At 65.9% G+C, this 25,985-nt stretch overlaps 3 protein-coding genes across 4 annotated transcripts; 1 reads left to right on the top strand and 2 right to left on the bottom strand.

Moving 5' to 3' along the window:
- Nucleotides 1-9,095: 9,095 nt before the first annotated feature.
- On the top strand, nt 9,096-16,114 carry HAP1 (huntingtin associated protein 1). The gene is made up of 15 exons (XM_054224049.1): nt 9,096-9,192; nt 11,177-11,253; nt 11,404-11,520; nt 11,633-11,733; nt 11,988-12,096; nt 12,230-12,308; nt 12,454-12,584; nt 12,677-12,751; nt 12,853-12,990; nt 13,078-13,145; nt 13,231-13,398; nt 13,611-13,924; nt 14,029-14,247; nt 14,734-14,836; nt 15,705-16,114. Exons 1-15 carry the CDS (start codon nt 9,096-9,098, stop codon nt 16,096-16,098), a joined length of 2,190 nt encoding a protein of 729 aa, XP_054080024.1. The 3' UTR covers nt 16,099-16,114.
- Nucleotides 16,115-17,011: 897 nt separating this feature from the next.
- On the bottom strand, nt 17,012-17,445 carry LOC128919103 (gastrin/cholecystokinin-like peptide). The gene is made up of 2 exons (XM_054224087.1): nt 17,247-17,445; nt 17,012-17,136 (listed from the first exon to the last, which is right to left on the bottom strand). The coding sequence occupies exons 1-2, from the start codon at nt 17,443-17,445 to the stop codon at nt 17,012-17,014; spliced, it is 324 nt and encodes a 107-aa protein (XP_054080062.1).
- Nucleotides 17,446-22,133: 4,688 nt separating this feature from the next.
- EIF1 (eukaryotic translation initiation factor 1) lies at nt 22,134-24,038 on the bottom strand. Of its 2 annotated transcripts, none has more exons than XM_054224086.1 (4): nt 23,880-24,038; nt 23,481-23,644; nt 23,285-23,386; nt 22,134-22,725 (listed from the first exon to the last, which is right to left on the bottom strand). In XM_054224086.1, exons 1-4 carry the CDS (start codon nt 23,908-23,910, stop codon nt 22,720-22,722), a joined length of 303 nt encoding a protein of 100 aa, XP_054080061.1. In that variant the 5' UTR covers nt 23,911-24,038; the 3' UTR covers nt 22,134-22,719. The 2 variants fall into 2 exon arrangements, with proteins under 2 accessions (XP_054080061.1, XP_054080060.1); XM_054224085.1 differs by having other exon boundaries at nt 22,134-22,975.
- Nucleotides 24,039-25,985: the final 1,947 nt, after the last annotated feature.

Consider the following 25,985-nt stretch of genomic DNA (forward strand, 5'->3'; position numbering starts at 1 on the left):
GTCTGCTCTGTCAGGAGGTAAAAACTCCCAGTAATTAAGATGTTTGTTTGTTAGGCGGCATCGCCAGCGTCTCCTCTCTGCTGCTGTGCAGAGCTGACTTTTAACGAGCTCTGGAGGATAAATGCGCCGGTCGGGAGCGAGCCCCGCTGATTGATGGAGCGAAGCCTGCGTGGAGCTGCGAGAGGCCGGGTTAAAAAAGTGATTTACTCAGGCAAACCTGGCCGCCTCCTTCCACAGCCCGGCTTCGTGGCGGGAGCAGATGGCAGGAGGAAATATTCTCAGCTGAAATGCCGGCTCTGGCAGCTGCGCCTGGGGAGGGCGATGGGGAAGCGGCGCCGGGCAGGGATCGTGCTGGGAGGTGGGAAGTGTCTGTTCACAAAGTTACCCACCAACTTCAGGGCTGCCCATCTGCTCCCTGGCCTCCTTGGTACGGGGTTGGGGACAGGGACAGACACTGCTGGCTGCCCCAGGCTTTTCCAGGGCGCAGGCTGAGCCTGGAGGCAGGAGATGGCCGGCAGCGGCTCCGTGCTGCAGGCGCAGGGCTGTGGGGTTTGCTGCTGGGGTGTACGCGCCAGGGGATGAAAGGGTGGAACATGGGTGGCCCCAGGACACCCCCATTCCTGTCCCTGGTGAGTTTGTACCTCTGCCCTGTGCATCCATCCTGCGGGGGACGGCCGGGGGCGCGGGGGCTCCCAGGGCAGAGGTGGGGGACCTGGAGAGGGAGTTGGGTCACACAGCGATGTGTCACTGCACCGGGGGCTCGGGGTGCTGCGATTGCTGCATCCATTCGGTGAGGCAGCTGGAGAGCCAGGACATCGTCCCCGACCCCCCGCTCTGAGCTCTGCCTGCTGTGACACGGCTTGTCCTGTGCAGCCACTGGCAAGACGCTAATCAGCCCGACACGGCTGCTGCCAGCGCGGGGAGATGGGGACAAAGTCGCAGCCCTTCCTGCCCTCTGTCAGCATCGACCCCTTCATCCTCGTGTGTTTGCTCAGCTCCACTGCTGCTCCCAGCCAGGGGGGACGGGGAGGTGGGTGCCCACCACCCACGGACCCCAGACTGCTGCAGAGCGCGGCAGGACGTGAAGGTTTACGCATCCATCGTGGCGTGCCGTGGTCGGTCCCCATAGCAGCCTGGGCTGGGGCGGGAGCGAGCCGTGGACAAAAGCAGCAGGAGCGGGGCTGGGAAGCGGGGCTGGCTCCAGCACTCCGGTGGGAAACATCCTGCGCTGAGCTCAGCGCCGTGACCGCGGCCAAGCCCCGCTGCGGCGGAGATGCGGCCATGCTTCCTGCCTCAGCCCGTGCCAGGACCGGGGGACGAACAAAACAACAGCTGCTTTCCGGGCAGCGCCGGCACGGCTTCCGGAGGGCAACGGGGTCGGGGGGGGGAGGCTTGGTGGCTCACGGGATGAGGCTAGGGGCCCAGGCATCCCCGCTGCCTGCTGCAACGGCTGCCAGAATAGGGACAGGCAATGGGAATAAGCCCCCTGCGCAGCAGGGGAGGGGGCAGGCAATTCGGGCACGCCGTGCGGGGTGGGAGAGCGTTTATGCACCCAGATTTACGTCTCCATAGGTGCAGGGCTCCGCTGTGGACCTGTGGGTCCCTAAAGGTGACTCAGAGAAGCTCCTGTTCCCTCTCACCCCTGTCCCCAGGGACCCCAACAGAGCTGCCAGCACTTTGCCGTACCCCAAGCATCCCTGCCTGAGTGGATGTGGGGCTCCAGCCCTGTGTGCTCCGGGCCCTGAAGCATCGGCCCCGGGAGGTGCCGGGTCCCCCGGCCGTGCCCAAGGCACGGCCGGGGGACCCGGCACCTCCCGGGGCCATGGGCAGGGATATGTCCCTCGCCCACCCTGGGGTCCCCTTGCCGGGGGAGGAATGCACACCCCAAGACCCCCAGTTCTACCGCAACGTGGCTGCTGGGGGGCACCGCCGGCTTTTTGAGGGGGAAAGGGAGCCAGAGGACACCTGTACCAGGGGGTCCCCCAAAAAGCTGCATCCCCCCCGGGGCGGGGAGGGCCGGGGGGGAGCCCCGGGAGGCGGTGGGGCCGGACTACAGGTCCCGGCATGCCCGGTCCCGCTCCGCACCTGCCCGGGGAGCGGCTTTTTGTTATCGGCGGGGCCGCGGGAGCGATGTACGAGGGCCCCGCCGCCGCCGCCGCCTCCGCGCCGGGAGCAGCGCCCGCGGTGAGTGCGCCCCGCGTCCCGGCACCCCCCCGGTGCACCGAGAACCGGCACCCCCCGGGACCCCCCGGTGCATCGAGAGCCGGGACCCCCCGCACTGCATCGGCACCCCCAGCTGCACCGAGACCCGCCACCCCGCGACCCCACCCCCCCCGCCCCCGGTGCACCGAGACCTGTCGCCCCCTGGCATCCCCTGGGGGCACCGAGACCCTGTCTCTCCCGGTATCCCGCCCCCTGTTCTGGGGTGCACCGGGTCCCCACTGTCATCGGGTGCACTGAGCTCCCCCCCAGTGTCCCGCTTTGCCCCCCAGTGCACCAAGCCCCGGCACCTTCCGGGTACCCCAAGCCCCTGGGCAGCCCCGGCAAGCAAGCCATGCCGTGCTGGTACCCTGGGGGTGTCACAGGCGGCAGCTGCCGGAGCCCCCTGGAGAATTTGCCTCGTCTGGCCCCTTCTCCCGGTACTCGGCTCCCCCCACGGCCCCGCTTCCGCTCGTGGGCTCTGACACCCGTAACACATTTCCACACTCGGCTGCCAAACCCTTCGCCCCTCGCCCCGGCGGGATTGCCCCCTCCCTCGGCGTTAGTGGCCGGGGACCTGCGACAGGGATGGGGTCCTGGGGGTCCCAGGGGTCAGTTTGGCCGCAGCAGCCTCCGGCTGGGGAGGGGGCTCGGTGGCGGCGGGCGTCTGGCTGCGCTTCGTGGTTCTTGATGAACCAGGAAGTCTGTGCGGGAGCAGGGAGGGTTTTCCTGCTTTGCGGGAAGAGGCCGACACTGCTGAGGGTATTTCTGCTGGGAGAAGGGAACGGGGGGGGGGGGCTCGGTCCCTCAGGGCATGAAACCCGTGGTGTGGTCAGTGGCAGCAAGGTCTGCGGCAGGGGCAGAGCCTCGGGCGTTGGGGGGGTCACCACAGAGCAAAGGCGATGGAGCTGAGCTCCGGGCTGGGGAGCCAGGCAGCGTGCAGGATGGACTGCTGGGGCCAGAGTCCATCCCCGACAGCCTCGGGTGCGGGGAGAGACCCGTTTCTGACCGATGCTTCAGGCAGATGCTGCCTCCTGGGGTCGCTGAGTATTGGGATGGGATCGAACACGCTGTGGGAGCCACAGCCTGGCCGTGGCTGTACCCTTCCCTGCACGACAGCAGGGATATTCCCAGCCTGGGGGGCTCTGCAGGGACCCCTCTGGGGACATTCCCTGGGCTGGGACAGGGCAGGGCTGTAGCTACCCCCATCTCGGCAGCGGGACTGAGCCGCCACCTCATCCGCACCTTCACCCCACACGTTGGCCTTGCTGCTCTGCAGCCCCCAGCCCGGAGGCTCCTCGCAGCCTCCCCCCAACCCAGCCCCAGGCTCCTGCCACAGCAGCTGAGGGGAAAAATTAGCCCGGAGCGAGCCCAGCCGGCCCAGTGCCGCTCAGCTGCTGCCCAGCCTCGGCGCCCGCTGCAGGGTGGGGAAGGGGCTTCGGTGGCGCCCAGACCAGCCCCGCCGCGAGGCTGCGCAGGCAGGGAGGTGCCCGGGCAGGACCTGCATGACGGCATCGGCTCGGGGCAGAGAGCAGCGAGCGCAGGTCTGCACGTGCACCCGGGCGCCGGCTAAGCCAGGGTCCCGCTTCTCCTGGCCCACCATCACCGGACGGTGCCCCAGGTCCACCGTCCTCCCGCTCTCGCCCGGTGGGGCAGGTCCCCAGGTCATCCGGCCGCCCAACGCTGGCAGCCGGGGGGACAGCGGGGTCTGGGGTGACGGGAGCTGCTCGTGCGTGTCTGAACAATGTCCCCCCGTGGGGAGAGTTAATGTATGTGCAGGAGCTGGGCCAAAAGGAGACGCAGGGCTCTGGCAGCCCCGGCCCAGTGCTGACTCACCGGCCGGGCTCCCTCCCCGGAGCCAGCGGCAGCGCGGGGAGCGGGGCAGCGGCAGCCCGGCACCTCGGCACGGTGGGTCCCCTTCCTTCTCTGGGGAGAAGTTGCGCGGGGAGAGGGTCTGCGGGTTCGGGGCTGGGGTGCTGTTCTCTGGGCAGCACGGTGCAGGGTTGGGCTGCCTGGCTCTGGTGGCCCCAGTGCCTCGGGGCAAGAGGGCTGTGGGGCTGGGGGTGTGCTTCGGGGTGTCCCTGCAGCCTCCTGCCTGTTCCGTGTGCCGGGCAGGACCCGGCCTCGCTGAAGGGAGGTGCAGGGTGGCCTGACCTGGGTGCCACAGACGTGACATCAGCCATGAGCACGTGCCGGGAGGGACGGGAGCGATACCCTGGCATAAACCTGCTCCCAGGGACGAGGGGCTGCTGGTGCTGCACCCCCCACTGCAGCCGAGGTGGGAGCAGGGACGGGGGTGGGGGCATGGGGCTCGCGCAGGAGGCTCCTGCCCCCCAGGGCAGAGGGGCAGCAGTGCCAGCAGTGGCTGCAGCCCGAGCCAGGGCCACTGGAGGTGGCAGGAGAGCAGGAACGTGCTGGTTTTATGGCCTGTCGCGTGATGTGTTTATGGCTGGGATGGGACGGCTGTGGATGCTGCCCAGCCTTGCCCTGGGCACCACGGCAGGTCCCTGCTCGGCGTCCTGGTGCTGATGGGGTGGAGGAGCGCGGACGAACTTTGCTCTCCAAGGTGGGGCTCTCCCGAGGGCTCACGGGAGAGCTGCCGGCACCACGGCCGTGTCTACAGCTGTACGGCTCCGTCTGCCCGCTCCCGCTGGCAGGGACCTGGCTGCCAGCCTTGGGGGGGAGCAGGGTCCTGCCCGGTGCCTTCGGAGCATCCTCTCCCGCCTGGGCGCTGATCCGGACATCACCAAGTCTTTGCTTTGGTGCTGAGCCCCGCTGTGTCACATAGCATCTGTCGCAGAGGCGGCGCTGAGCAGGTACGCTGACCCGGTGCCGTCCCCAAAACTGCTCCATGTTCAGCAGCAGGCGGAGGCTGAGCGGGGGCCTGCCTGAGTGCTGGCTGTCCCCGCGGTCCCCCTGTCCCCACAGCAGCCCACAGGCTGGCTGGGGAGTGGGGACGCCCGAGCCCTGGCCGTGCTGTCCGTGTCACCGCAAGTCCCTGGGCCTGGCAGATGTTGCCCCCGGGGAGGGGGTTGGCCAGCCGGCAAGTTGCCAGGGGACACGCGGAGGCTTGAGCGTGTGGCTGGGGTGCAGGATGTGTCCCCAGTCGCAGGAGCGTCACCCTAACAGCTCCTTCTCCCCAGGCAGGGGCCGGAGAAGGGACTCTGCTGCCCGCCAGCGCCGCTCCAGGGAGCCAGGGAGGAAGGGGCTTCTCCCCATGGCAGCCAGCCCCCCCATGTAACGCTAGCCAAACTGGACACCACGGTCCTGCAAGAGACCCCCCCCGGCCAGAGCCCACCTGCCTGCCACCTCCGGCCCGGCCCAGACTCGCCCACCTCCCATGCCAGCCCCGCGCCCTACGCGTCGGCCACGGGTGGACGCTGTGACGCCACGACCATCACCGGTGGGTGTCCCTGGGGACGGGGGTGAGAGGGGTGAGGAGCCGGGGCAGCTCCGGGATGGTCCTTTGTCCTGTCCCCATCGAGTGGCCGGAGCTGAGCCGCCATCCCGGCATCCCACAGGTGCCCCACGCCGGCATCCCTGGCCTGCTGTCCCCAGAGCCACTCGGCCGGGCAGAGCGTGGCCAGGAGATGGCAGCAGGACCCTGCCCGCAGAAAGCCGGGGGGCGAGGGGGGAGCAGGGGGCAGCTGGGGAGGGGGGTCCCTGTGTGCCACCCTGTGGGGTGGAACCCCAGTCCCCAGACGAGTGGCCATGGGGACGGCCCCAGCTGATGACACCAGCCGCGAACACCGAGGGGGCAAGACTGGGCTGAGGGGCGCAGGAAACGCTCCCCAGCCATGGCCCCCCCTGTACCCACTTCGTCCCAGGTGCCCCCCACCCTTGGCTGATGCCGTCCCCCTCTGTCCCCAGACTTGTGCAGCGGCGATGTCCCCGAGGTGGAGATCATCAGCCTGCTGGGCGAGCAGCTGCCCCGCTACAGGCTGCGGGCCGACACCGTCTTCGGCTACGACCACGACGACTGGCTGCGTGCCCGCCCTGGGCCCCCAGAGCCCATGGCCCCTCTCACCCCCCGGCAGATCGAGGAGACCCTGCAGTACTTCCGTGAGTGCCTCGTCCCGTGGGGACGTGGGGCTGGCGAGGGCAGTGGGGGGCAGGCAGCGGGGCAGGCAGCAGTGCGGGCAGCGGTGCAGGCAGCGCCGGCAGGGCTGGGTCAGGGCGGCGAGGGCAGCACAGGAGCTAATCGCCGCTAACAGGATTGACGGGCTGGATTTCCTCGCCTGGAACATCCCAGGCTAATTCTGGGAGCAGCTTCTGCTGAGCCAAGACCGACGCTTGGAGGGAGCCACTGCCATCTCCTGGGACCCCCTGCACGTCCCCGCTCCCCCTGGGCTGTGCCGTGGCTCCCTGGGGTGGGACACTGGCGGGGGGACGGTGGAGGGTGGTTGGTGGCCCCCAGTTGCCGCTGCCCCACCAAACACGACAGCCTGGAGCAGCCGAGGAGGGTGTGGGGCTGCTGCTGCCGGTGAAGCCCCCAGAGCCCTGGGTGCAGGTGCCTGTGGGGGGACACCCGTAGCCCCTGCGGCTGGGCAGTGGTGATGCCTGACACTGGTGCGGCGAGGCCCGTTCCTGGTGCGGGGTCGGAGTTCAGCGGGGGGCACAGACGGATTATCTCCGCTTTGCTTCTGCCTCTGGCCCACGTGTGGCAGGGGCAGGATTAGAGCGAGGGGCTGGGGGATGGATGTGGGGCAGCAGGAGACAGATGGGGCTGAGGGCCTGGCCCCGCTGCCGGCCCCGCTGCCACCCCCCTGCCTGCGACTGGCTGGGGACAAACCCCCCATCGTGCCCTGACGTGCTGGCAGCCTTCCCATCCATCCGCTCCCTCACCGGCAGCGGGGTCAGCAGCACCCCCTGCCCCACAGCGACAGCAGGAGGGATGGAGCCCCGGCCCCATTCATGTGCCGTGGGGCCGGGAGCACCCAGCCGAGCAGGACCCCGGGCACCCCCATCCCCTCTCCGCAGGGACAGCCATGCCCAGCCCCCGGAGCCCCACGGGTCACGTTTCTCCGTGCCTCTGGTGCCGCTTGCGTGTGCCGGCGTGGGGGGGGGCCCACACTGCCTCATCCCTTTACCCAAACCTTTAAGCTGGCATCACAAATAGCCCCCTGTAATCTGCTTGCGCAGAGACATGGGGGAGCTGCCCCGAGGAGCAAATCTCCGGGGAAAGGGATTAGGAAGAAGCAGCTCCTGCCTGTCCATGCTGGGACGCGCGCTTGTGTCCTTGGGGTCCCCGGGGGGCGGGTGCCCAGGTGAGGTGGCTGGGTCCCTGCCCTGGCACTCTGCCACCCCCAGGAGAACCACCAGCGCAAGGAGAAGGGACAGTCTGGGACCGAGGGTACCTGGCTCCGGCCCCAGCTCCAGGAGGGTCCCAGTGGTTGCGGCGGGACGTGGTTTGGGGTCAGGATTCCAGCGGGTGGGAGTCCAGCAGGCAAATAAAGGCATCGTGTGTTGCTGAGGGGCAGCTCCAGCCCCAGCCTCGTCGATTCATTGATCAGTTCAGTGAGGAACAGCACGGGGGCAGGCGATGGGGGCAGGCGGTGCGTATGTCGGCTGTACCAGCATCGCACTCAGCGCATGGTGGGGCCGTGGCGAGGGGGTCCTTGGCGCAGCCCTGCTGCCCCCCTGCCCGCAAGGCTGGTGCTACGTGCCAGCCAGCTCCTCCATAATTCAGCACAGCATGATTTATTTAGCTCTCCTGCTTCAGCGCTGCCGCCGCATCGGTGTGGTTGTGGGGGAGCTGGGGGTGCCAGCCACGGGAGCGCGGGGCAGCCCGGTCGGGGCATGGCGGGGGCCAGGCTTGTGCCAGCCCACGCTCAGAGCAGGGGGTTGCCGAGCAGGGCGGGTTGGAGGGGTTTGGAAAAGCCCTTTCCCACTCCCAGACCTGGCAGGTCCCAGCACCGCGCGGGGTACCCGGGTGTGCGGGATTTGCAGTGAGCTGTGTTGGTGACGATGGGGGCACCCAGGCCTGGGGACAGGCTCGGGGTGAAGCACGAGGCTGGGCAGGCAAAGGGCAGGGAGCTTCGGCAAAGGCCGTACTGTGGCGTGACGCGATGTGACCGTCACTGGGACCCCAGCCCTGTGCACAGACTGGGTTTAGGGTGAGGGACCCGAAACCTCTCCTTGTTCCTTCTAAAGAGCAGGAGCTGTTTGTGTGTGGCTCATCTGGGGTCAGCCCTGCAAAGCTGCTGCTCAGGGACCAGTGACCCCCCAGTGTCCCCTCTCGGCAGCTGGCGCTCAGCACCATCCATAGGGACCCCCCCCATGTCTGTGGGCTGGGGGCTGGGAGGTGGGACACAGCCGGGAGGTGCAGCCCAGCTGCGCCAGCACCCCAGGGCTGAGCAGGACTGTCCCGATGGGTCCCCAGGGTGCCCCAATGGGGAGCCTGGTCCTGGGGTGCCGTATGGGGACGGTGTCCCTGGGGGGCCCTAAGGGAGCCTGGTCCTGGGGTGCCGTATGGGGACGGTGTCTGTGGCGTGCCCTAAGGGAGCCTGGTCCTGGGGTGCCGTATGGGGACGGTGTCCCTGGGGGGCCCTAAGGGAGCCTGGTCCTGGGGTGCCGTATGGGGACGGTGTCCCTGGGGGGCCCTAAGGGAGCCTGGTCCTGGGGTGCCGGATGGGGACCGTGTCCCCCCGGGGGGACCGTGCAGCCGCAGTCAGCCGAGCCCATCCGCGGCGGAACGGGGGGGAGCGGGCAGCCCGGGCAGCCCCGGCCCGCTCCGGCCCCGCCGCCCCCGCCCCGCTCCCGCCCGGCACCGCCCCCGGCCCCGGCCCCGGCCCCGGCGCGGCGGTTCGCGGCCGGGCAGGTGCGCGCAGACGGGGCGACCCTATAAATAGGGGCGGGAGCGGCCGGCGTGGCTCGGCTCGGCTCGGCTCGGCGCGATGGAGATCTGGAGCAGCCCCGCCGGCTACGACGAGCTGAACGGGAACGCGGAGCGGGGCGGCGGCGCCGACCCCATCGCCCGGGAGCTGGAGGAAGGTGAGGGCGGCCCCGGTGCTGCCCCCGGGGCCGGGGTCCCTCCGCAGGCGGGGGCTGGTCCGGAGCGGGCGGGGGGGACCGGGATCTCTTCCCCGGGTGGGTGCCGTCGCCTTTCCCGTCCGTGCGTTTCCCCCTCCCCGTTGCGGGGTGCGCGGCCCCGGCCCCCGCTTGCAGGGCTCCATCCCAGGGAAGCTGCCGCCTGGTCCCTTGGGTTCCCCCTGGGTCACCCAGACCCCAGGGAGGGGTGTCCCCGCTCCGGGGGTGGCGGGGAGCAGGCAGAGGGGTGGGGCGAGGGGCCCCTGCCAGGTCTGCGGGTGCCCATGGGGATGGGGGTCTGCCCTCCCGTGGGGCGCGGGTCCCCACATTGTGCTGGTCCGTGTGTTGTGCCGGATCAGGCCCATGGATGGGGAGGGTGTTTACGTGTTTGCCAGCACTGCAGCCCCCGGTGTCTCCCAGCGCCTGCCACTTGCTCAAACCGTAACGATGCTCATGCTCTAATTATTTCCAATTAACGGCTCAGTGGCCTGATGAGGTCCAGTTGGGGACCCCTGCAGGGAGCAGGCCTTGTTGGGGCATGGGGAGGGGGGGGAAGCTGGGGCTGGGCTTGGCCCCTTTCCCCATGGACGTGCCCACTGGGGTACGTGTCTGCTGGGCTGCAGGGGCAGCACCCGGGGCAGTGGGGACCGGACGGGGGTGGCGAGGGGGGGCATTGCTATGACAACATGCACACCATTACACAACCCCCAGCTGGGGCGGCGTAATGGGATTTGTGTGGCTGAGCCTCTCCCGTTAACCCACTTTGTCTGCCCAGCTGGGGAGCACGGTCGTGGCTGGGGACTCAGGGCGAGACCCCGTGCGCAGCCAGCGCTGCTCTGCCAGGGGGAAACTGAGGCACGTGCCCTTGGGGCAGTTGACCATCGAAGGGAGCACTGGGAGCGGCTGGGTGGTGTGGGCAGGGCCTGGGGCGCAGGCAGGACGCGGGGCGTCGCACTCGTTGCCCGCTCCCTCCCACCGTGCGGCTCCAGCGCTGCCATCTGGGTGCGTGCCCGGTGCTGTCTGGCAGCTTCTGCAGGCGCAGTTGACAGGATCGGTGCCGGGGGGACAGACGTCCTCGCGTCCCCTTTCCCTGCCGGAGACCCAGATAGTGGCGGGGAGGAGGCAGGGCTGTAGCTGGGGCCCAGCCTGATGCAGCAGCGCTGCGCGGGGTTGGCGTGGCAGGCAGCTGCCTGTTACTGAGGCAACCTGCCTGCAGCTGCCTTTGCCCCTGTTGCTCGGCGTGCGGATCGCTGCGTCGCTGCAGATGGAGGGGCATCAGGGTGGGTGCGGGGTGCAGCATCCCGAGAGGATGGGCTTGGCTCCGCTTTGGCCAGCATCTCTGGGCAGAAACTAGGGCAGGGCTGGCTTCTCCGGGGGACATCTGGGGGAGGGGGCTGGGGACAGATTGGAGGGGACGCTGCCTGCGAGTCTGGCTCTGCACGGTGCCACCCATTGCTATTTATACTGGAGCTCCAGCCTGCTTTTTGCTGGAGGTGTCACCTCCGATCCCGTCTCTGCTGCCTGCCTTTCCCCATCCCTCCTTTCCCGTCTGTGTATCCTGCGGGGGGCTGGCACCCGGTCCGTGCTGGGGTGGTGGGTGCGGCGAGAGGAGCTCGGCATCTTTCCTGCCGCCCCAGGATGCGGGCAGGGCTGGGGGGTGACGTGGGAGCACCCCATTTCCCACAGCCCTGTCACGGCTGTGAGCATCCCTGCCCGCCTCTGCCCTGCACCGTGGCTGCTGCTGCCAAGCAGATAAAAAGTCCTTTTCGGTGACCAGTGTGGAGCAGCTTTGTGCCACCAGCAGCAGACACCTCCCATTCCCTCCACTGTGCAACCCCGCGGCAGCGAGTGCCGATGGGAAGCCACGGCATGGGGTGGGGGACGGTGCTGAGCCCCTGGGCCGGTGCTCCCGTAGTGCCAGGGTTCACCTTTCGCCCTTCTGCCCCAGTCCTGTGCGCTGAGCGTGTGGTCAGGATCACGAAGACCTACCACGACATCGACGCCGTCACCAACCTGCTGGATGAGGTACGTCGGTGCCCGCCCTGCACACGGGCTTGGGCAGGTGTGAGGGCTGGGGGCTGGTGGGACACCGGGGACACAGGGGTGGGCAAGGGCTGGGGAAGAGGGGACAAGGCAGGGGACAGGACCCGGCTGACGCAGATCTGCCCCTTGCAGAAGGAGCGGGACCTGGAGCTGGCAGCGCGCATCGGGCAGTCCCTGCTGAAGCAGAACCGGAGCCTGACGGAGCGCAACGAGCTCCTGGAGGAGCAGCTGGAGTTGGCCAAAGAGGAGGTAATGGGTCCTGGGTGCAGGGTCCTGGTCCCAGCCCCGTGCGTGCCCGGCCCGGGGGCCATGGGTGGCCGTGGTCCCCCTGGCTGTGCCCTGATGCCCCTTCCCCTCCCAGATCGCGCAGCTGCGCCACGAGGTCTCCATGCGGGACGACCTGCTCCACTTCTACACCACCACGACAGAGGAGAGCGAGCCCACCTCTGCCACCTCCACGCCGTGAGTGGGGGTCCCTGTCCCACAGCTGCTCCTGGGGGGCCGGGCAGAGGCGTTGGGCTGTAGCCATCGCCTTCCCTGGGGGAGTGCCGGGGCTGGCGCTCCCTTCTCTCGCATGGCTTCCATGGGTCCAGGCCCACGGAGCTGGGTCGCTGCAGGCGCCTGCCTGGGAGCTGGGGGGAGTGGGCAGGGCGCTGGGTGGGCAGCCCCATCCTGCCCGCGCTGCGGGTGCTCAGTGCCCTCCCTGCCCTCCCCAGGCTGCGCCGGCACGAGTCCTCGCTGTCCCTGCAGCAGTACTTCCAGTACGACACCCTGCAGCAGAAGCTCAAGAGCCTGGAGGAGGAGAACCAGAAGCTCCGCATGGAGGTGAGCGGAGCCGGTGGGATGCCCCTCTTTGTGCCCACCCCTGCCCTGCTCGCTGCTGGGGGACCTGAGCTGGCCCCCGGGGAGGTTGGAAGGTCCTGCCCGTCGTGCTCAGCCCCTCCATCCTCTCCCCCAGGCCTCCAACATCGCAACCGAGACCTCTCAGTACGAGGACCAGGAGCAGCAGCTGATGATCGACTGTGTGGAGCAGTTCTGTACGTGGGGCTGGGCTCATGGGGGGCAGCTTCTCTCCGGGCTTGGGTGGGGGGGTGGGGGGGGGTGTCTGCAGGCACTGCCCAGCATCACTGCGTGGTCTGGGGGGTCGTGCCCTGGCAGTGGCGGACGGTGGTCCTTCCCCAGCCGAAGCAAGCCAGCAGGTCGTTTACCTCTCGGACGAGCTGGCCCGCAAGGCGGAGGACACGGCGCGGCAGCAGGAGGAGATCAGCCAGCTCCTGGCGCAGGTCGTGGACCTGCAGCAGAAGTGTCGCACGGTGAGCGTCCCCTGCCCGTGCCGGGGGGTGCTGGGGGGGGGGGGAGTGCTGAGCAGGGCACAGCTCCCTGACCTGCCCGCTCCTGCCCACAGTACGGCTCGGAGGTGGAGGAGCTCCAGCAGCACCTGGCTGTGGCGAAGGAGGTGCAGCAGCAGCTCCGGACGGAGGTGAGCCCAGGGAGAGCCCGGCCATGGGTGTCCCGGTGGGTGAGGGGGTCCTGCCCGCCGCTGCTGCCGGGACCGTGCCTGAGCTGTGCCCGTGCCCGCAGCTGCGGGACCTGCAGGAGAAGTACGCCGAGTGCGGGGGGATGCTGCAGGAAGCCCAGGAGGAGGTGAAGAGCCTGCGCAGCCGCAGCCTGCCCAACAGCACCGTCAGCCGCTACGGTGCCCCCAGCCTCCTGCCTGTGGTGAGCGGGGGTCACGGGTGGGGGGCGGCGGGAGGGATGGGGGGCTCTGCTCTCCCCTCTGCTGACTCTGGGTCCCCGTGTCTGCAGGGCTCGCTGGCGGCTGAGATCAAGGGGACGATGAGGAAGGGGGCAGACAGCTCCTCCTCGGACTACAGGTGCGGGCTGGCATCAGTGGCTGGGCAGGGGGGGGTCCCTGGGGGCTGGCTCGGGGGTCCATCCCTGCCTGTTTCCTGCCCGCAGGAGCTGCCTGCGCGTCTTTGAGACGGTGAAAGCAGTGAACCAGGTGGCCAAAGCCAAGTCTTGCTCCGAGTCTCCCCACAACGTGCCGGGCTCCAAGCAGTTGTCAGCTGCGCCCACTGGGGGGGCCAGCACCCCCCGCACCGGCTGCTCCGGCTCCGAGGGCGCCCAGTAAGTGCCGCAGTGGGGGCTCGGGCCGGGTGGGACAGAGGAGGAGCCGGGCTGTTGGCGAGATGTCGATCGCATCGGAGCATTAATCGATGCTGCCGGCCTGGGGCAGGGGGAGGGCAGGCACGGCCGGAGCCTCCTGGCGTCTGGCACAGCATAGGGGGGTGCGGTGTGGGACCATGGCCCCCAGTCCCCTAACACCATACCCACCGCAGCGGTGAGGGGGCCGGAGAGGAGCCACGGGCGGCCCCGGGCCGGCAGGACCTGGAGGCAGCGGTGCAGCGGCTGTCGGTGCGGCAGCAGAGCCACGTCTCCGAGGAGCGCTCCTTCTTCGAGGCGGAGCGGGAGCGCAAGCTGTGGCGGCTGCGGGACGGGGAGAGCTCCAGCGGCTTCCTCACCCCCAACGAGAGCGTCGTCTCCACCGGGACCAACTGCTCGGGGGGCTCGGAGCTCACCGCCGGCTCCGGCTTCTCCCTCAGCTCCCTCACCTACCTACCCGACAAGCTGCAGATCGTGAAGCCCCTGGAAGGTGAGGGGTCGGGGAGGGGGCGCTTCCCGGTGCATGGAGCTGGAGGTGCTGGGAGGGTCCCATGACACCAGCTAACCCCCCCCGGCTATGTGTCCCTCCCCCAGGCTCGGTGACACTCCACCACTGGCAGCAGCTGGCACGGCCCAACCTGGGTGGGATCCTGGTGCCCCGTCCTGGGGTGCTCACCAAAGACTTCAGGCAGCTGGACATTGACCTGGAGGAGGTCTACAGCCTCAACGACCTGGAGGAGGACGACGTGGACGCCAGCTCCTTCCAGCTGCTCCCTACCTCAACACCCACCAAAGCCAAGGAGCGCCCCGGGGGTGAGCGCGGGGCGAGGGGGCGGAGGGGACGTGGCCCCCGGGACGCCCCTGCCCTCCTGCCCAGGCTGCCCCTCGCACCCCCCCGCGCTCTGCCCTCTCGTGCTGGTGGCCCGTCCCTGCTGCCCGTCCGTCCCCGTGGGGATGCTCCGTCTGCAGCTGCAGGAGGGCTCTTCTCCCACCGCCGCCGCCCTGCCGGGGTGAGCCCCCGCCGTCTCGCCGCCCTGCGCCCGCCGCAGCCCGGGCGTGCGGAAGGGACGGGTCTGGGAGAAGCGTGGGCTCCTGCTCCCGCTTGTGCTGGCAGCCCCCCGCTCTGAGCCAAGCGCCTGACCCAAACGCTGCTGGAGATGTGCCCCACGCACGCAGCTTTCTGCTGGCGGCCGCAGCTCACAGCCCAGCTTTGGCTCTCCCCTCTGCCCGGAGCCCTCCTTTCTGCCTCTGTCGTGCCCCCCCCCTCCCCGTTAACCCCGTCTCTCCTGTCCCTTCCAGTGTTCCTCTCTGTTAACAACCTCCCCCAGACCCCGTCTACCTTCACCATCACCACCTGCCACATCCTCCACCCCACCACTGAGATCACCGCGGTGACACCCAGGTAAGGCGTGTGGCCCCCCCCCCACACCGCCTGCACTGCCTGCACCGCCACCCCAGCCCCCCCCCGTCCCCCTCCACCTCCTCCTCCTCCTCACCCCATGCCTGGCTCCACGCAGCTCAAGGACGCAGCGGGCCAGGGGCCACCTGCGGCCCCTCATGCTCTGAGAGATGCTTGGCACTTGAAATGTCCCCCGAATCGAAATGTCCCCCGAATCTGGCGGCTCCATCGACTGCGTTCCCAGGGCTCTGTGCCCCCCCCCACCCAGGGTGCTGGGACCGGTCCCCGCACTGTGCAGCACCTTGGTGGGAAGAAGAGCCTTCCTTGGGGGGAGGAGGCTGGGCTCACCCCCCTGCTCCATGAGGGCAAGCGCAGTGATTGCTCCGGGTGCCGATGGGAAGTCGCCTTCCCTGGGAGCGGACATGGATTTCCTCCTCCTGGGACTTGTGCATAAACCAGGACCTTTCCCCAGCCCGGGCTGGAGGAGCCCCTTAATTAATGAGCACTGTTGCTTCGCCCTAATGAGCCCCCTCCCGAGGCTCATTGGGGGTCGGTGTGAGCCGAGCGCGCTGTTAGACAAAAACCTGCATGTTTGGAAAACACTTGTGGAGCAGCAACTGTGTCCCATCCCCTCCTGGGAGCTGGGGGGGGGGGAATGGCCACAGCCCCCCCAGCGTGGTGCCGTGACCTTCGAGAGGCTTGGGCGATGCTGCGATCGGGGGGGTCTCGCGCAGCCTGAGGCTCGTTCGGTGAATGAGTGGGTAGGAAGGAGGAAAGGGGGCCCTGCTCTGCCCCCACAGCAGCATCCCCCCGGGACAGGGCTCCCCACTGACACCCCCCCCCGCTTCTTCTGCTCTCTCTTCCCCTCCAGTCTGTATAACACCGTCGTGCCTTCTTGTGGGCCCCTTGCGGGGCTGAGCCTCGGCAGCCCCTCGCTGGAGCCGACTTCCCCCGTGCTGGCGCCTGGCCCCGGACCCCCGAGCACCCCCGTGGGACTCGTCAGGCTTCTGCTGCTGCGGGGCATCTCCGCCTCCGTGCCGGGGACTGGGTCGTGGTGGGCCCCCCGGCTCCTCTCCCAGGACCCCCCTGGGACCCAGCCCTCGCCTGCGGGTGGGGGGCAGGACAGACCCCCACCCAGGAGCAGCATCTTCAGCTTGAACCTGGTGGAGAAGCTGCGGCGGCTGGGGCTGGACAAGGTGGTGGCCAGAGGGGAGATGTCCTACGCCCGGGGGGAGCATGGGGGAGCCTGGGGCACGCTGACGTGATGGCACCGCGGAGCCCCTGAGCTCAGGACAAGACGCGTCCTCCGTCCTCTTCGTCGCCTGTCCGTGGGGAAATGGAGATGGGACAGGCCTTCAGCCTCGGCTCCCAGCGATGCCCTGGGGACCCGGCAGCACTCCCTGGCTGCCAGGGGAGAACCCTGCGGTGCCTGGGGTCGTGCTCCCCCAGCCCCGTGTCACACAGCCGCGGGGGTCCCGGCGGCAGAGAGCTGCGTGGGGCGATGCTCTGGGGGGAGCCAGCTCCGGGCAGGGGGTGCCAGCTGACCCTGTCCCCCGCTGCAGGGCACGGACCCTTCGCAGGAGCCGGTTGTTGGCAATAAAAACTGTTCCTGCTTCTGCTGAGCCTGTCCGAGGAGCGAGGGACAGCTCGGCCCTTCGGGGCCCCTGGGCTGCCGCAGCGAAGGGCGATGCTCAGCCTGGTCACGGGGAGCAGGGGGGGACCCGCCTGTGCTGGGGTGAGACCTCCTGCCCCCGGCCAGCACCTGGGCTGGCTTTTAAAGGGAATAGTGGTTTTAAATGCTTTCCTGCCCACGGAGTAGCAGTAGCGGCAGCACCCCCGGCGCGGGGGATGCCTGCAGTGGGTGTTTCTCGGGGTGTAGCTGTTGGTCCCTCTGGCTGCGTCCCTCGCCCCGGCCCTGTCCCCCTGTCAAATAAATGTGAAGTCACGAAGCAGCTCGTGTGCCATGTCTGCCCCTGCGCGCTGGGGGGGGTGTCTGTGTTCTATGCTTCCTGGTGGGGTTGGGGGTGAATCCCACCTGCTTGCCCCCCCAATCCTCAGCTCTTCCCAGCCAAGACGCCAGCAGCAGCAGCAGCAGCAATCGTAGTGCCAAAGCTTTATTGCAGGAAGAGACCTGCACCGAGCATGCTGGTGCTCTGCATGGCGCGGCCAACCCAGCAGCTACACGGCATCGACCGAGTCCTCAGCGCTGCGGCGGCCAAAGTCCATCCAGTCGGGGTAGTAGTGGTCGTGCAGGGCCTCCGTCCCCTCGTCCCCGTGCACGTAGCCCTTGGGGTCGCTCAGCTCTGCCGGGGCAAGGGCAGGGGGTTAGAGCCGCCCCGGGCTGGGGGCTGGCGGGGGCCGGGCTGTGCCTTACGGGGCCCCCGAGGGCTGCCCACCCTGCGCCTCCCGGTACCTGTGAAGACGTGGGGCAGGAACTGGGAGATGAGGTGCTTCTGCTCCTGGGACAGGGACTCGGGCCAGTCCCGCCGGACCAGGCTGGCGGGGAGCCGGCGGGGGTCTCCCGCAGCGCCCGGTGCCTCCGCCACGGGCCGGCACAGGCAGGCGCTCGCCACGATGGCGAGGACGAGGCCGATGCACACCTTCACCTTCATGGCTGCGGAGAGACTGAGCGGGGAAGGGGAGCGGAGGGGCTGCAGCCACCGAACCGGGGGACACAGGCTCAGCCTGCGCGGAGGGGTGACCCGTGTGGGACAGAAGGTGCTCGTCCCCAGGGCATGGCCAGTTCACAAGTCCCCTCCGTCCCTCCCAGCGGGTCCCCAAGCCCCCTCCATCCCTCTCATCTGGTCCCCAAGTCTCTCCATCCTGCTCTCCCAGCTGGTCCCCTAGAATCATAGGCTCAAGTTGTTGTTGGTGGGGGGGGTCCGTAAGGCCCATCGAGCCCAGCTCCCTGCTCCTCGCAGAACTGCCTGAAACTAAACCCTACAACTACGAGCGTTGTCCAGATGCTCCTGTGACTCTGGCAGGCAGGGTGCTCGTCCCCAGGGCATGGCTGGTGCCCAAATCCCCTCCGTCCCTCCCGTCTGCTCCCCAAGTCCTCTCCATCTCTCCCATCTGGTCCCCAAGTCCCCTCCCATCTGGTCCTCAAGTCTTCTCCATCCCTTCTGTCTGCTCCCCAAGTCCCCTCCGTCCCTCCCGTCTGCTCCCCAAGTCCTCTCCATCCCTCCCATCTGGTCCCCAAGTCCCCTCCCATCTGGCCCCCAAGTCCCCTCCATCCCTCCTGTCTGGTCCCCAAGTCTTCTCCATCCCTCTCTCCCAGCCGGTCCCCTCCGTCTGGTCCCCGCAGCCCCACCGGGACTCACTCACCTTCGGGCTCCGGGGCTCGGCGGGTGCTGACTCCAGGGCAGCCGGGATCGGCCCCGCTTTTAAAGGCGCTGCCGCGGCTGCCCCACCCCGGGGCGGCTCCGCACCCACCTGCAGTGCCCCAGCAGCCCCACGGGCACATGTGTGCGCACACACACACACATACGTGTATACAGCCATACACGGGTGAGATATATCCATACACACATATAGACAGACATCCATAGATACACATGCACAGATATAGACGCAGGTATTTGTATACGTACATGGGCATGTTCATACATAGCTACATATGGACGTGTGTATATATACATGTAGGCAGGGTATTTGGCCTGCTACACGTGGACATACTGTAAATATAAATCTAGCTACAGGGTATTTGGCCTTGGTTGCCTGTATGTGTTATTTATCCAGCTGAACACGCACAAGCCCCTATGCATACATTTCTATACACCCACAGACATACAGCGTAAGAAATACTTACAGAGAGCAAGTACTACATACAGATACATTTATACACACGTACGTGCAGGTATTTCTGTATGGAGCTATGGACACTCACGCGTGACTATAACCAGATAAAAGAGATAGCCGTATGCACAGGCGTAAGCTAGACAGCGCTACAGAGCCAGCGTTAGGGAGGGGGTGACAACTGTCCCCTGTGCTCAGTTTGTCTCTCACAGACACAGTCGTGCACAGATGGATGCTTATAGGGGTCTGTACGGACACGACGCGAGAGCGAGCACAGCAGCCGGGCAGGTGTAGGTAGGGCTCTTTGCAAGGCAACCGTATGCCGCAACGGGCCACGGCACTATGGCTGCAGATGTACCTCTATACGTGCGTGTGTGTAATTTATACCTGGCTGGGTAAATACACGCAGCTTATACAGATACACCTGATACCGTATGTGCTGCCCAGAGAAGCTGTGGCTGCCCCATCCCTGGAGGGGTTCAAGGCCAGGTTGGACGGGGCTCGGAGCAGCCTGGGCTGGTGGGAGGTGTCCCTGCCCAGGGCAGGGGGTGGCACTGGGTGGGCTTTAAGGTCCCTTCCAACCCAAACCAGTCTGTGATTCTATACGTATAGCTACGTCTCGCTAGATATGGAGGTACAGCTACAGATATAACGGATAGCTATAGATAGAGACGTGCACACACACGTTTGCACAGAAGTGTGTGTATCTACGGATGGAGCCTATATGTGCGGGCATATATAAATGTATAGCTGTGCGTCTGTGTCCACACACACACACACACACACACACACACAGAGAAATATGAGCTAATCGCTGCAATGAATGGTAACTCTATGGACCACGTGCATCCTGCTATATAAACCCCCCCCCCCAGGCATCAATAGTTATAAATACACATATTTATATACATATACAAGTATATAAAAAGACAGCTACAGACATTGAGAGTGAGCTATGGGGGGGGGGGGGGGGTGTGTGTGTGCACGTGTGCGTGTGTGTGTGTGCACGCATATGTCTTATATGTCTGTAGGGATGGAGGCGAATATACGGGGCACTTGCGCCCAGCAGTGTCGCCGTGCAGTTATAAAGACATAGTGAGCGGTTTACGTATACATTGGCAGAGACAGGTACACACACACACACACACACACACACCCCCACACCCCCCCCCCCCCACACACACACAGCTTGGCCTTGGCAGTGTAATATACTACAGTACACACAAAAAAAAATTCTATTTGGTATTTTTTATATATGACTGTATTTTGTAATAGACCCTGTATGCAGTTACATGAGGTGCTACTTTCTGTATTATACAATAAACAGCGACGATACAGTCTAATGTATAACTTTCTATATATTATGAACTATAGATCATATACAGAAGGTATATAATCATAGTAAATAACAGTGTATCATGTGCATCTAAGCACATACGTGTATTCCTACGCGTACGTATGGCTACAGACGTATAGCCACACCTGTGCACACACCTGCGTTTATGTGGCTGGAGACTCTACGGGGCAATTTGCCCCAGATTGTGTGTGTGTGTGTGTGTGTGTGTGTGTGTGTGTGTACATGCGTGCGGCTCTGTGTGTAACTGCAGATGTGTGCAGGCTACACGGGGCAATTCGCCCCAGTGCGCACACACACGTGTGTTGCTGCATGCGTGTACGTGTGCAGACCAACGTACACACACGTATCGGGGGGGGGCAGGGGCACCAGCCAAGATGTCTTTGCCCCCACAAACGCTGGCACCAGGGGTCTGTCTGTCCGTCCCCTCCCCGCCCCAGCATCATGGGGGTCTCCAGGACACCCGCCCCAGAGCAGCCCCTTTCTGCAGCTCTGCATCCTTCCCTGCACCCCGAAATCTCTGGGGGGTGGGGGTGTGTCGTGGGCCGGGTGGGCACTGCCTGTGTGTGCGGTGGCAGAGCCCCGAGCTCCGGCTGGGGAGGCGATGCCCACCCCCAGGCTCCATAACGCCCCGCTGCTGAGCACAGCCCCCCCCGAGTGCCCCCCGCTAAATCCCCGTCCGTTGCCACCGGTCTTTTCTTTCAATATCGACAGTCCCTCTTGCCTGTATTTACCCTCATCCCGTTGTATTTGTGGAGAACATTTGTCTCCCGCCTTCAGCAGAACACGTGTGAGCGCTGTGCCACGCAGCGGGTGCACGTCGCTGTCAGCCCGTGGCCCCGGCGCTCGCCGCGTTTGCTGCCAGCGGTGCCGATGCTCCTCAAACAACCCCAAAACAAATGGGTTTTGAATGGGCAGGAAGGCAGCAGCGCCCCGGCACCGCCCGTGCCGTGCGGCCATCGATCGCTCGCCCTACGGAGTGTTTTTTACGAGGAACAAACAAATTGTTTTGCAATTTCTGGCTTTTAATGGCTCAATCTGGACCTAATGAGCCATCAGGGTGACGGGGACACCGCGGCCACTTCCTCGGGCGCGATGGGCTCGGCAGCCCCTTGACGCAGGTTTGCAGCCCGGCCTGTGGGTGCTGGGGCTCATCCCTGCTCCCGGGACAGCCGGGGGGATGCGGAGAGCATCCCTCGGTTCTGCCCAGCCTGGCCCCACTCTCCTGGCAGGGGGACACTTTTTGGGCCAAAGGGCTGCGAGCCACCGGGCAAACCCCATCCGGGCAAAAACCTGTCTGGATGCGCTTGGAACAGCCGCGGTGCAGGCAGGGGAAGCTGATTTTCGGAGCAGCAGAGCCGCGATCACGCTGCGTTGGGCTGCAGACACGAAGAACCATCCCCGAGCGAGCGCGGCCCCAGCACTGCCAGCACCTGCTTCCCCAGGAGCAGCCGGGGCTCGTCACCTGCCACCTGGGTGCACTCACAGGTGCTTTGCATAATTGTGGCAATTTGGGTTCCAAGAGCAAAGTCTCCCAGGAGAGAAAGTAAATGGCAGTGAACCGAGTGCTCCTCCACGGCGCACAGAGAAGGAAGAGGCAGGATCGTCACAGGTGGCCGGTGAACAAATGAGACGCTGCTCTTTGAAAGGTGCCCAAAGTGGCCACCAGAAACTCACGGACTTTCTGCACTTTCTTACAGATTTTAGTACACTTGATGTTACTCTTCTGCTTGCCAGCCCCCATAACCAGAGCCGCTCTGAAAAGGCATCTTTTACCCAACACGACTTTGTTCTTGCTCCCTGGGGGGCTCCCACATCCCCCAGCGCCCCCCCCAAGCCTGGACACGGTGACAGAGGCCTCCCCTCCTCGCTGCGGTCGGGCCGTTGCAGGAAGGAGAAGTGCTGAGTGGGTCAGGAACACAGGCACAGGGTTAAGGAACTCAGGCCCAGGAAGGGAATGAAACACCCACCCCCTCGGCGGCCGTCCGCAGCTCCCGGCCCCGGCTGCTCCCCGGGACCCCGCAGAGCTGCGCCTCCTGCCCCAGCGCTGCTCCCGCCCCGCTCCTGCTCCCCCCAGCACCGAGCCAGTGTCACTGCCTAGAGAAAGCAAAGCCCTGTGGCTCCAAAACGCCATTCAATCCACTAAGCAAATGCTTTTGAAAACCATTTTTATTTAAATAAGACTTTAAATACATTACATAAAACATTAAAAATGAAACCAAAAATGTGTTACTTCACAGGGCATTAGGCAGCAGTTGCTAGTGACACATAAGCTCTGCAGCTCTATCTACAATCCTTACATTAGTCCAAAATTGATCCCTTGTCAGAAGTTTAACCCAAGGTAACGGTTCCTTCCAGCACGCCAGCCCGGTGCCTCGGGGCTCGCGGGGTCCCAGCACCCACCAGGCCTGAACCGCCGCCATCCAGCCTCAAAGTCACTCTTCCGTCACTCCTCTTGCTCAAAGTCAGGCTTCCCCAGATCCCTCTGCCACCAGGAGCCAACTCTGCCTAGAGGGAAGGCGCCATCTCCCAATGTCATGTCACGGCTGGCGCTCGGTGCCTCGCTCCGCGTGGGACCGTGGGAGGCACCACCAGAATTACCGTCCATCGGGATGGGAGAGCAGCTGGACTGAGGAGCCATCCGGACAGTCGCTGGACTGACGGGCTGAGTCCCTTGGCTTAACTTGGAACATCTGGTTACTCTTAGCTTCAGGCTGGACCGTGCCAAACGCCCGATTTACCTCTGTTAAATGAGGGACAGCAAGACGAGATAGCATGGGCTCTTGTCAGTTTATTACATCACTGAATTACACTAGTCCAGACTGAACAGTGGACCCAAGATCATTACATTACACAAACCGGCTGGTTTTAAACTTATGACAAGGGACAGATGGGAATTTCATGGTAAGGAAATCTTCTTGCATAAAGCTTCAGTGACCCACAGGCACTTAAAACCCATGGACTTTCAGCTGGTCGTCTTTAGCCAGTCCAATCTGCAAGAAAGAAAACGCACTTTACAGCACAGCGAAGCAGAGGCCTCTACGCACATCCATGCGCCCCCAACGCTGCAGATGCTGTAGAACTGGCAAAGTTCTGCTCCCCCCTAAAGCACGGGAGAAAGGTTAGACTGCAACTGCAAAACCCTGCTGGGCAGTGTTTGCCTCAAGCAAGAATTTCAGGAAGAACAAAGCCAGCTTCCTCCGTCAGCCTAAGAAAATTAGAACCTGCACAGTTATTAAAACAGAGGCCCATGTTTAGCTTAAAGTTTAGCCAGCACGCGCAGCACACCGAAGGAATCCTACCTCCACGAGGAACTGGCATATGTTCTTGCGCTGGTCACCCTGCAACTGAATCACTTCTCCATATTCGGGGTGTTCAATTACAGTACCATTGCAGGCGAATTTCTGGAAGAAAGAGAAAAGCCTCCTTAGGGACGATACAAACGCCCAACGCCGTTCCCAGCCCCCGCCCTCCCCCGGCCCCCTCCCCAGCACCCACCTTTTTGAAGGCCTTCACCAGTTTCTTTTTATCGTAATCATCCGCGATGCCCTGGACTGTGGTGAGGGTCTTCCTGCCGTTCCGCTGCTGGATCCTTATATGGATGTAGTCCTCAGTGCCGGCAGGGAGCAGGTCATCACCCTTACTTGCATCAGCAAAGGGGTCTGCGGAGAGCGCCCGTCAGCCCCCGGCCCGCCGCGCTCCCCATTGGCCCGCCCGCCCGCCCGTCACGCACAGGGCCCGCCCCCCGGCCCCGTTCTCCCCACCGCCCCCCCCCCCCCCCCCGGGCTGACGCAACCGGCCCCGGGAATAGCAACTGCGCCACGGGGCGGGGCGGGGCGGGGCCGCCAGGCCGCTCCCCCGCCCGGCCCCGGCCCCACCGCCGCACAAAGGCCTCACCGAAGGGCTGGAGGTTCTGGATAGCGGACATACGATACGCTTCCCTTCCCTTCCCTCGGCGGAGGCGGCGGCGGAGGCTGCGGGCGCGGCGGGGCGAGCGGCTCTCAGCGGAGGATGCTCTCGCGGCGGCGGCTCCAGACGCTGTCAGGGGGGCGGGACTGGCGCCGCCCGCTTATATACCGCCTCTGTGTGACGCCAGCACGCACGGGAAGCGAGGGCGCCGATTGGCTGCCGCGCGGGGGCGTCACGCCGCACGCGCGAAGGCGGCCGCGCCCCGGCTGGCGCGAGAGGCGCGGGCGCATGCGCGGCGGAGGCCCCGGCGGGTGGGGGGGCGGCCTCGCGCGGAGCAGCGCACGCGCGGTGCGTCCGGCGCCTGGCAGGGCCCGGGGCCGCGCCGTGACCGGGCCTCGGGGGCCGCGCCCGCCCCGGCCCCGCCGCCCCCGGCCCCTCGGCCCGCCCCGGCCGAGTCCTGTGCCCCCGGGCAGCCCGCCCGGCCCGGCTCTGCGGCGGGCTGCGGGCCGGGGGAGCGGGGCCCGGCGTGCGGCCCAGTCCCGGCTGTGTGACACAGGCCCGGGCGGGATCGGGGCCTCCGCGGTGAGGCGTGGCCCCGGGGTGCGGGACCCCCGAGGTCGGACGGGAGCCCCCGGGCAGCGCGGTGCCCTGGCTCCCCCCCGCACGGTCCGCTCATCCCCTCGCCAGCCCCGTGTCCTGCGGCAGCGGGGACCGCGGGAGCCGGTGGCAGCAGGACGCGGTTGGGTTGGCCATGGCCCATGGTGTGATGGCCGAAAGCTGCCGGAGGCTGAATGGAAGCGTCGCCAAGGCCCACGGGGCTCCAGCGGGTGCTCGAGACGTTTGCTGGCCAGCCCCTGTCCCGGGGAGCGGCTGGGGTTCCTGCCTGTCCGGCCGTTTATCTCCCGGTGACCAAAACACACAGTGACCCCCCCCACTGCCCGCCACGGGGTGACTCTGCCCATCCCAGTTACCCCATGTTTGGCCTCGCTGAGCCCAGCGCAGCCCCGTTTGCCCGCCCTGTGCTCCACAGCCCCTCCACTGCGGTGCTTTGTGGGTGATGCCTCTACGAGCTCCAGCACGAGAAGCCTCAGACTGGAGAGCTTGGCTGTGCGTTTGTCACTCAGCCATCACCGTGATGACAGCCACGCTCGGAGCCAGTACAGCGCCATATGCAGATAGAAATCGGGCTTCTGTACTTGTTTTCCGAGGCTGCTTGGCAGGGAGATGCTCTGAGGACACCAGGGTGCTGCAGAACACGATGTTCTTGAGCGAGGGCCTGCGGGCTCTTTGATGCCAAGGGGGAATGCTCGAGGTATCATCCGACTCTGCCTGAAAAGGAACCTTCTTTGCTCTTTAAACATGTGAAACAAGTCCCCTTGCACTTCCTATACTTCCACTCGGACAGTCAGACCTTGGCGAACTTAAGTCCTCGCAGGGTGATCTTGGTCCCTCTCCGCGTGCCTGGCGCCGGCTCCTCCCCTCCCCGGTTCCCGGCTGTGCTGCACGGCCGCGTATCCCGGCTCCAGCGGGATATCCCAGTAACCCTCGTCATGGCGCTTGGAATGGGGCAGCCTCTGGCCTTTTGTAAGGTGCCGAGACAAAGGTGTTTTCAACAGTCGGCTCAGCAGAGCAACGAGCCCAGATGAGACCTGGTGTGGGGGTCCCTTGGGGACCCCGTCAGCTGCCGGCTTATGGCCTGCACTGCCCGAGAGTTCCAGGGCCGCTGGGCAAAGCCGCCGTCATTGCCTCAGAGCCCCCGTCGCTGGTGGGTGGGAATTGGCCATCTCAGGTCTGGGTCCTTTCCTTGAAGCTCTGTGGATGCAGGCGTGACCGAACGTACTTCAAGAACAGATGCGTTTAATCACGGGTCCCAGTCCTGATTTGGGGGCCAGGAGCCTGGTCTCGGTGTTCAGTATGAGCTGCTAAAGGAAGACGATTTATCACCTCCCTGGTGCTGCTGCGTGGCTAAAAACCCTCCCCAGGCTGACGAGTGTCTCCCAGCACGACGCGGAGCGGGGGCTGCTGGCAGCTGAACATCACATCCAGCTCAAAGATATATTACGTGTTCTAAAAATACACCGAAACCCCAGATAT

The sequence above is a fragment of the Rissa tridactyla genome, chromosome 19 (genome assembly GCF_028500815.1).
Source record: "Rissa tridactyla isolate bRisTri1 chromosome 19, bRisTri1.patW.cur.20221130, whole genome shotgun sequence".
NCBI classification, from domain to species: domain Eukaryota; kingdom Metazoa; phylum Chordata; class Aves; order Charadriiformes; family Laridae; genus Rissa; species Rissa tridactyla.

Bases quoted from the DNA above. Each gene is read 5' to 3' on its own strand.
- EIF1 (XM_054224085.1), bottom strand. From the start codon at position 23,910: ATGTCCGCTATCCAGAACCTCCAGCCCTTCG. The intron at 23,387-23,480 runs GTGGGTGCTGGG...TCTTTCTTCCAG, and splicing joins TGGTGAAGGCCTTCAAAAAG to AAATTCGCCTGCAATGGTAC. The intron at 22,976-23,284 runs GTAGGATTCCTT...TCTTTCTTGCAG, and splicing joins TATGCCAGTTCCTCGTGGAG to ATTGGACTGGCTAAAGACGA.
- LOC128919103 (XM_054224087.1), bottom strand. From the start codon at position 17,445: ATGAAGGTGAAGGTGTGCATCGGCCTCGTCCTCGCCATCGTGGCGAGC. The intron at 17,137-17,246 runs GTACCGGGAGGC...TTGCCCCGGCAG, and splicing joins CCTGCCCCACGTCTTCACAG to AGCTGAGCGACCCCAAGGGC.
- HAP1 (XM_054224049.1), top strand. From the start codon at position 9,096: ATGGAGATCTGGAGCAGCCCCGCCGGCTACGACGAGCTGAACGGGAAC. The intron at 12,097-12,229 runs GTGAGCGGAGCC...CCTCTCCCCCAG, and splicing joins ACCAGAAGCTCCGCATGGAG to GCCTCCAACATCGCAACCGA. The intron at 12,585-12,676 runs GTGAGCGTCCCC...TCCTGCCCACAG, and splicing joins TGCAGCAGAAGTGTCGCACG to TACGGCTCGGAGGTGGAGGA.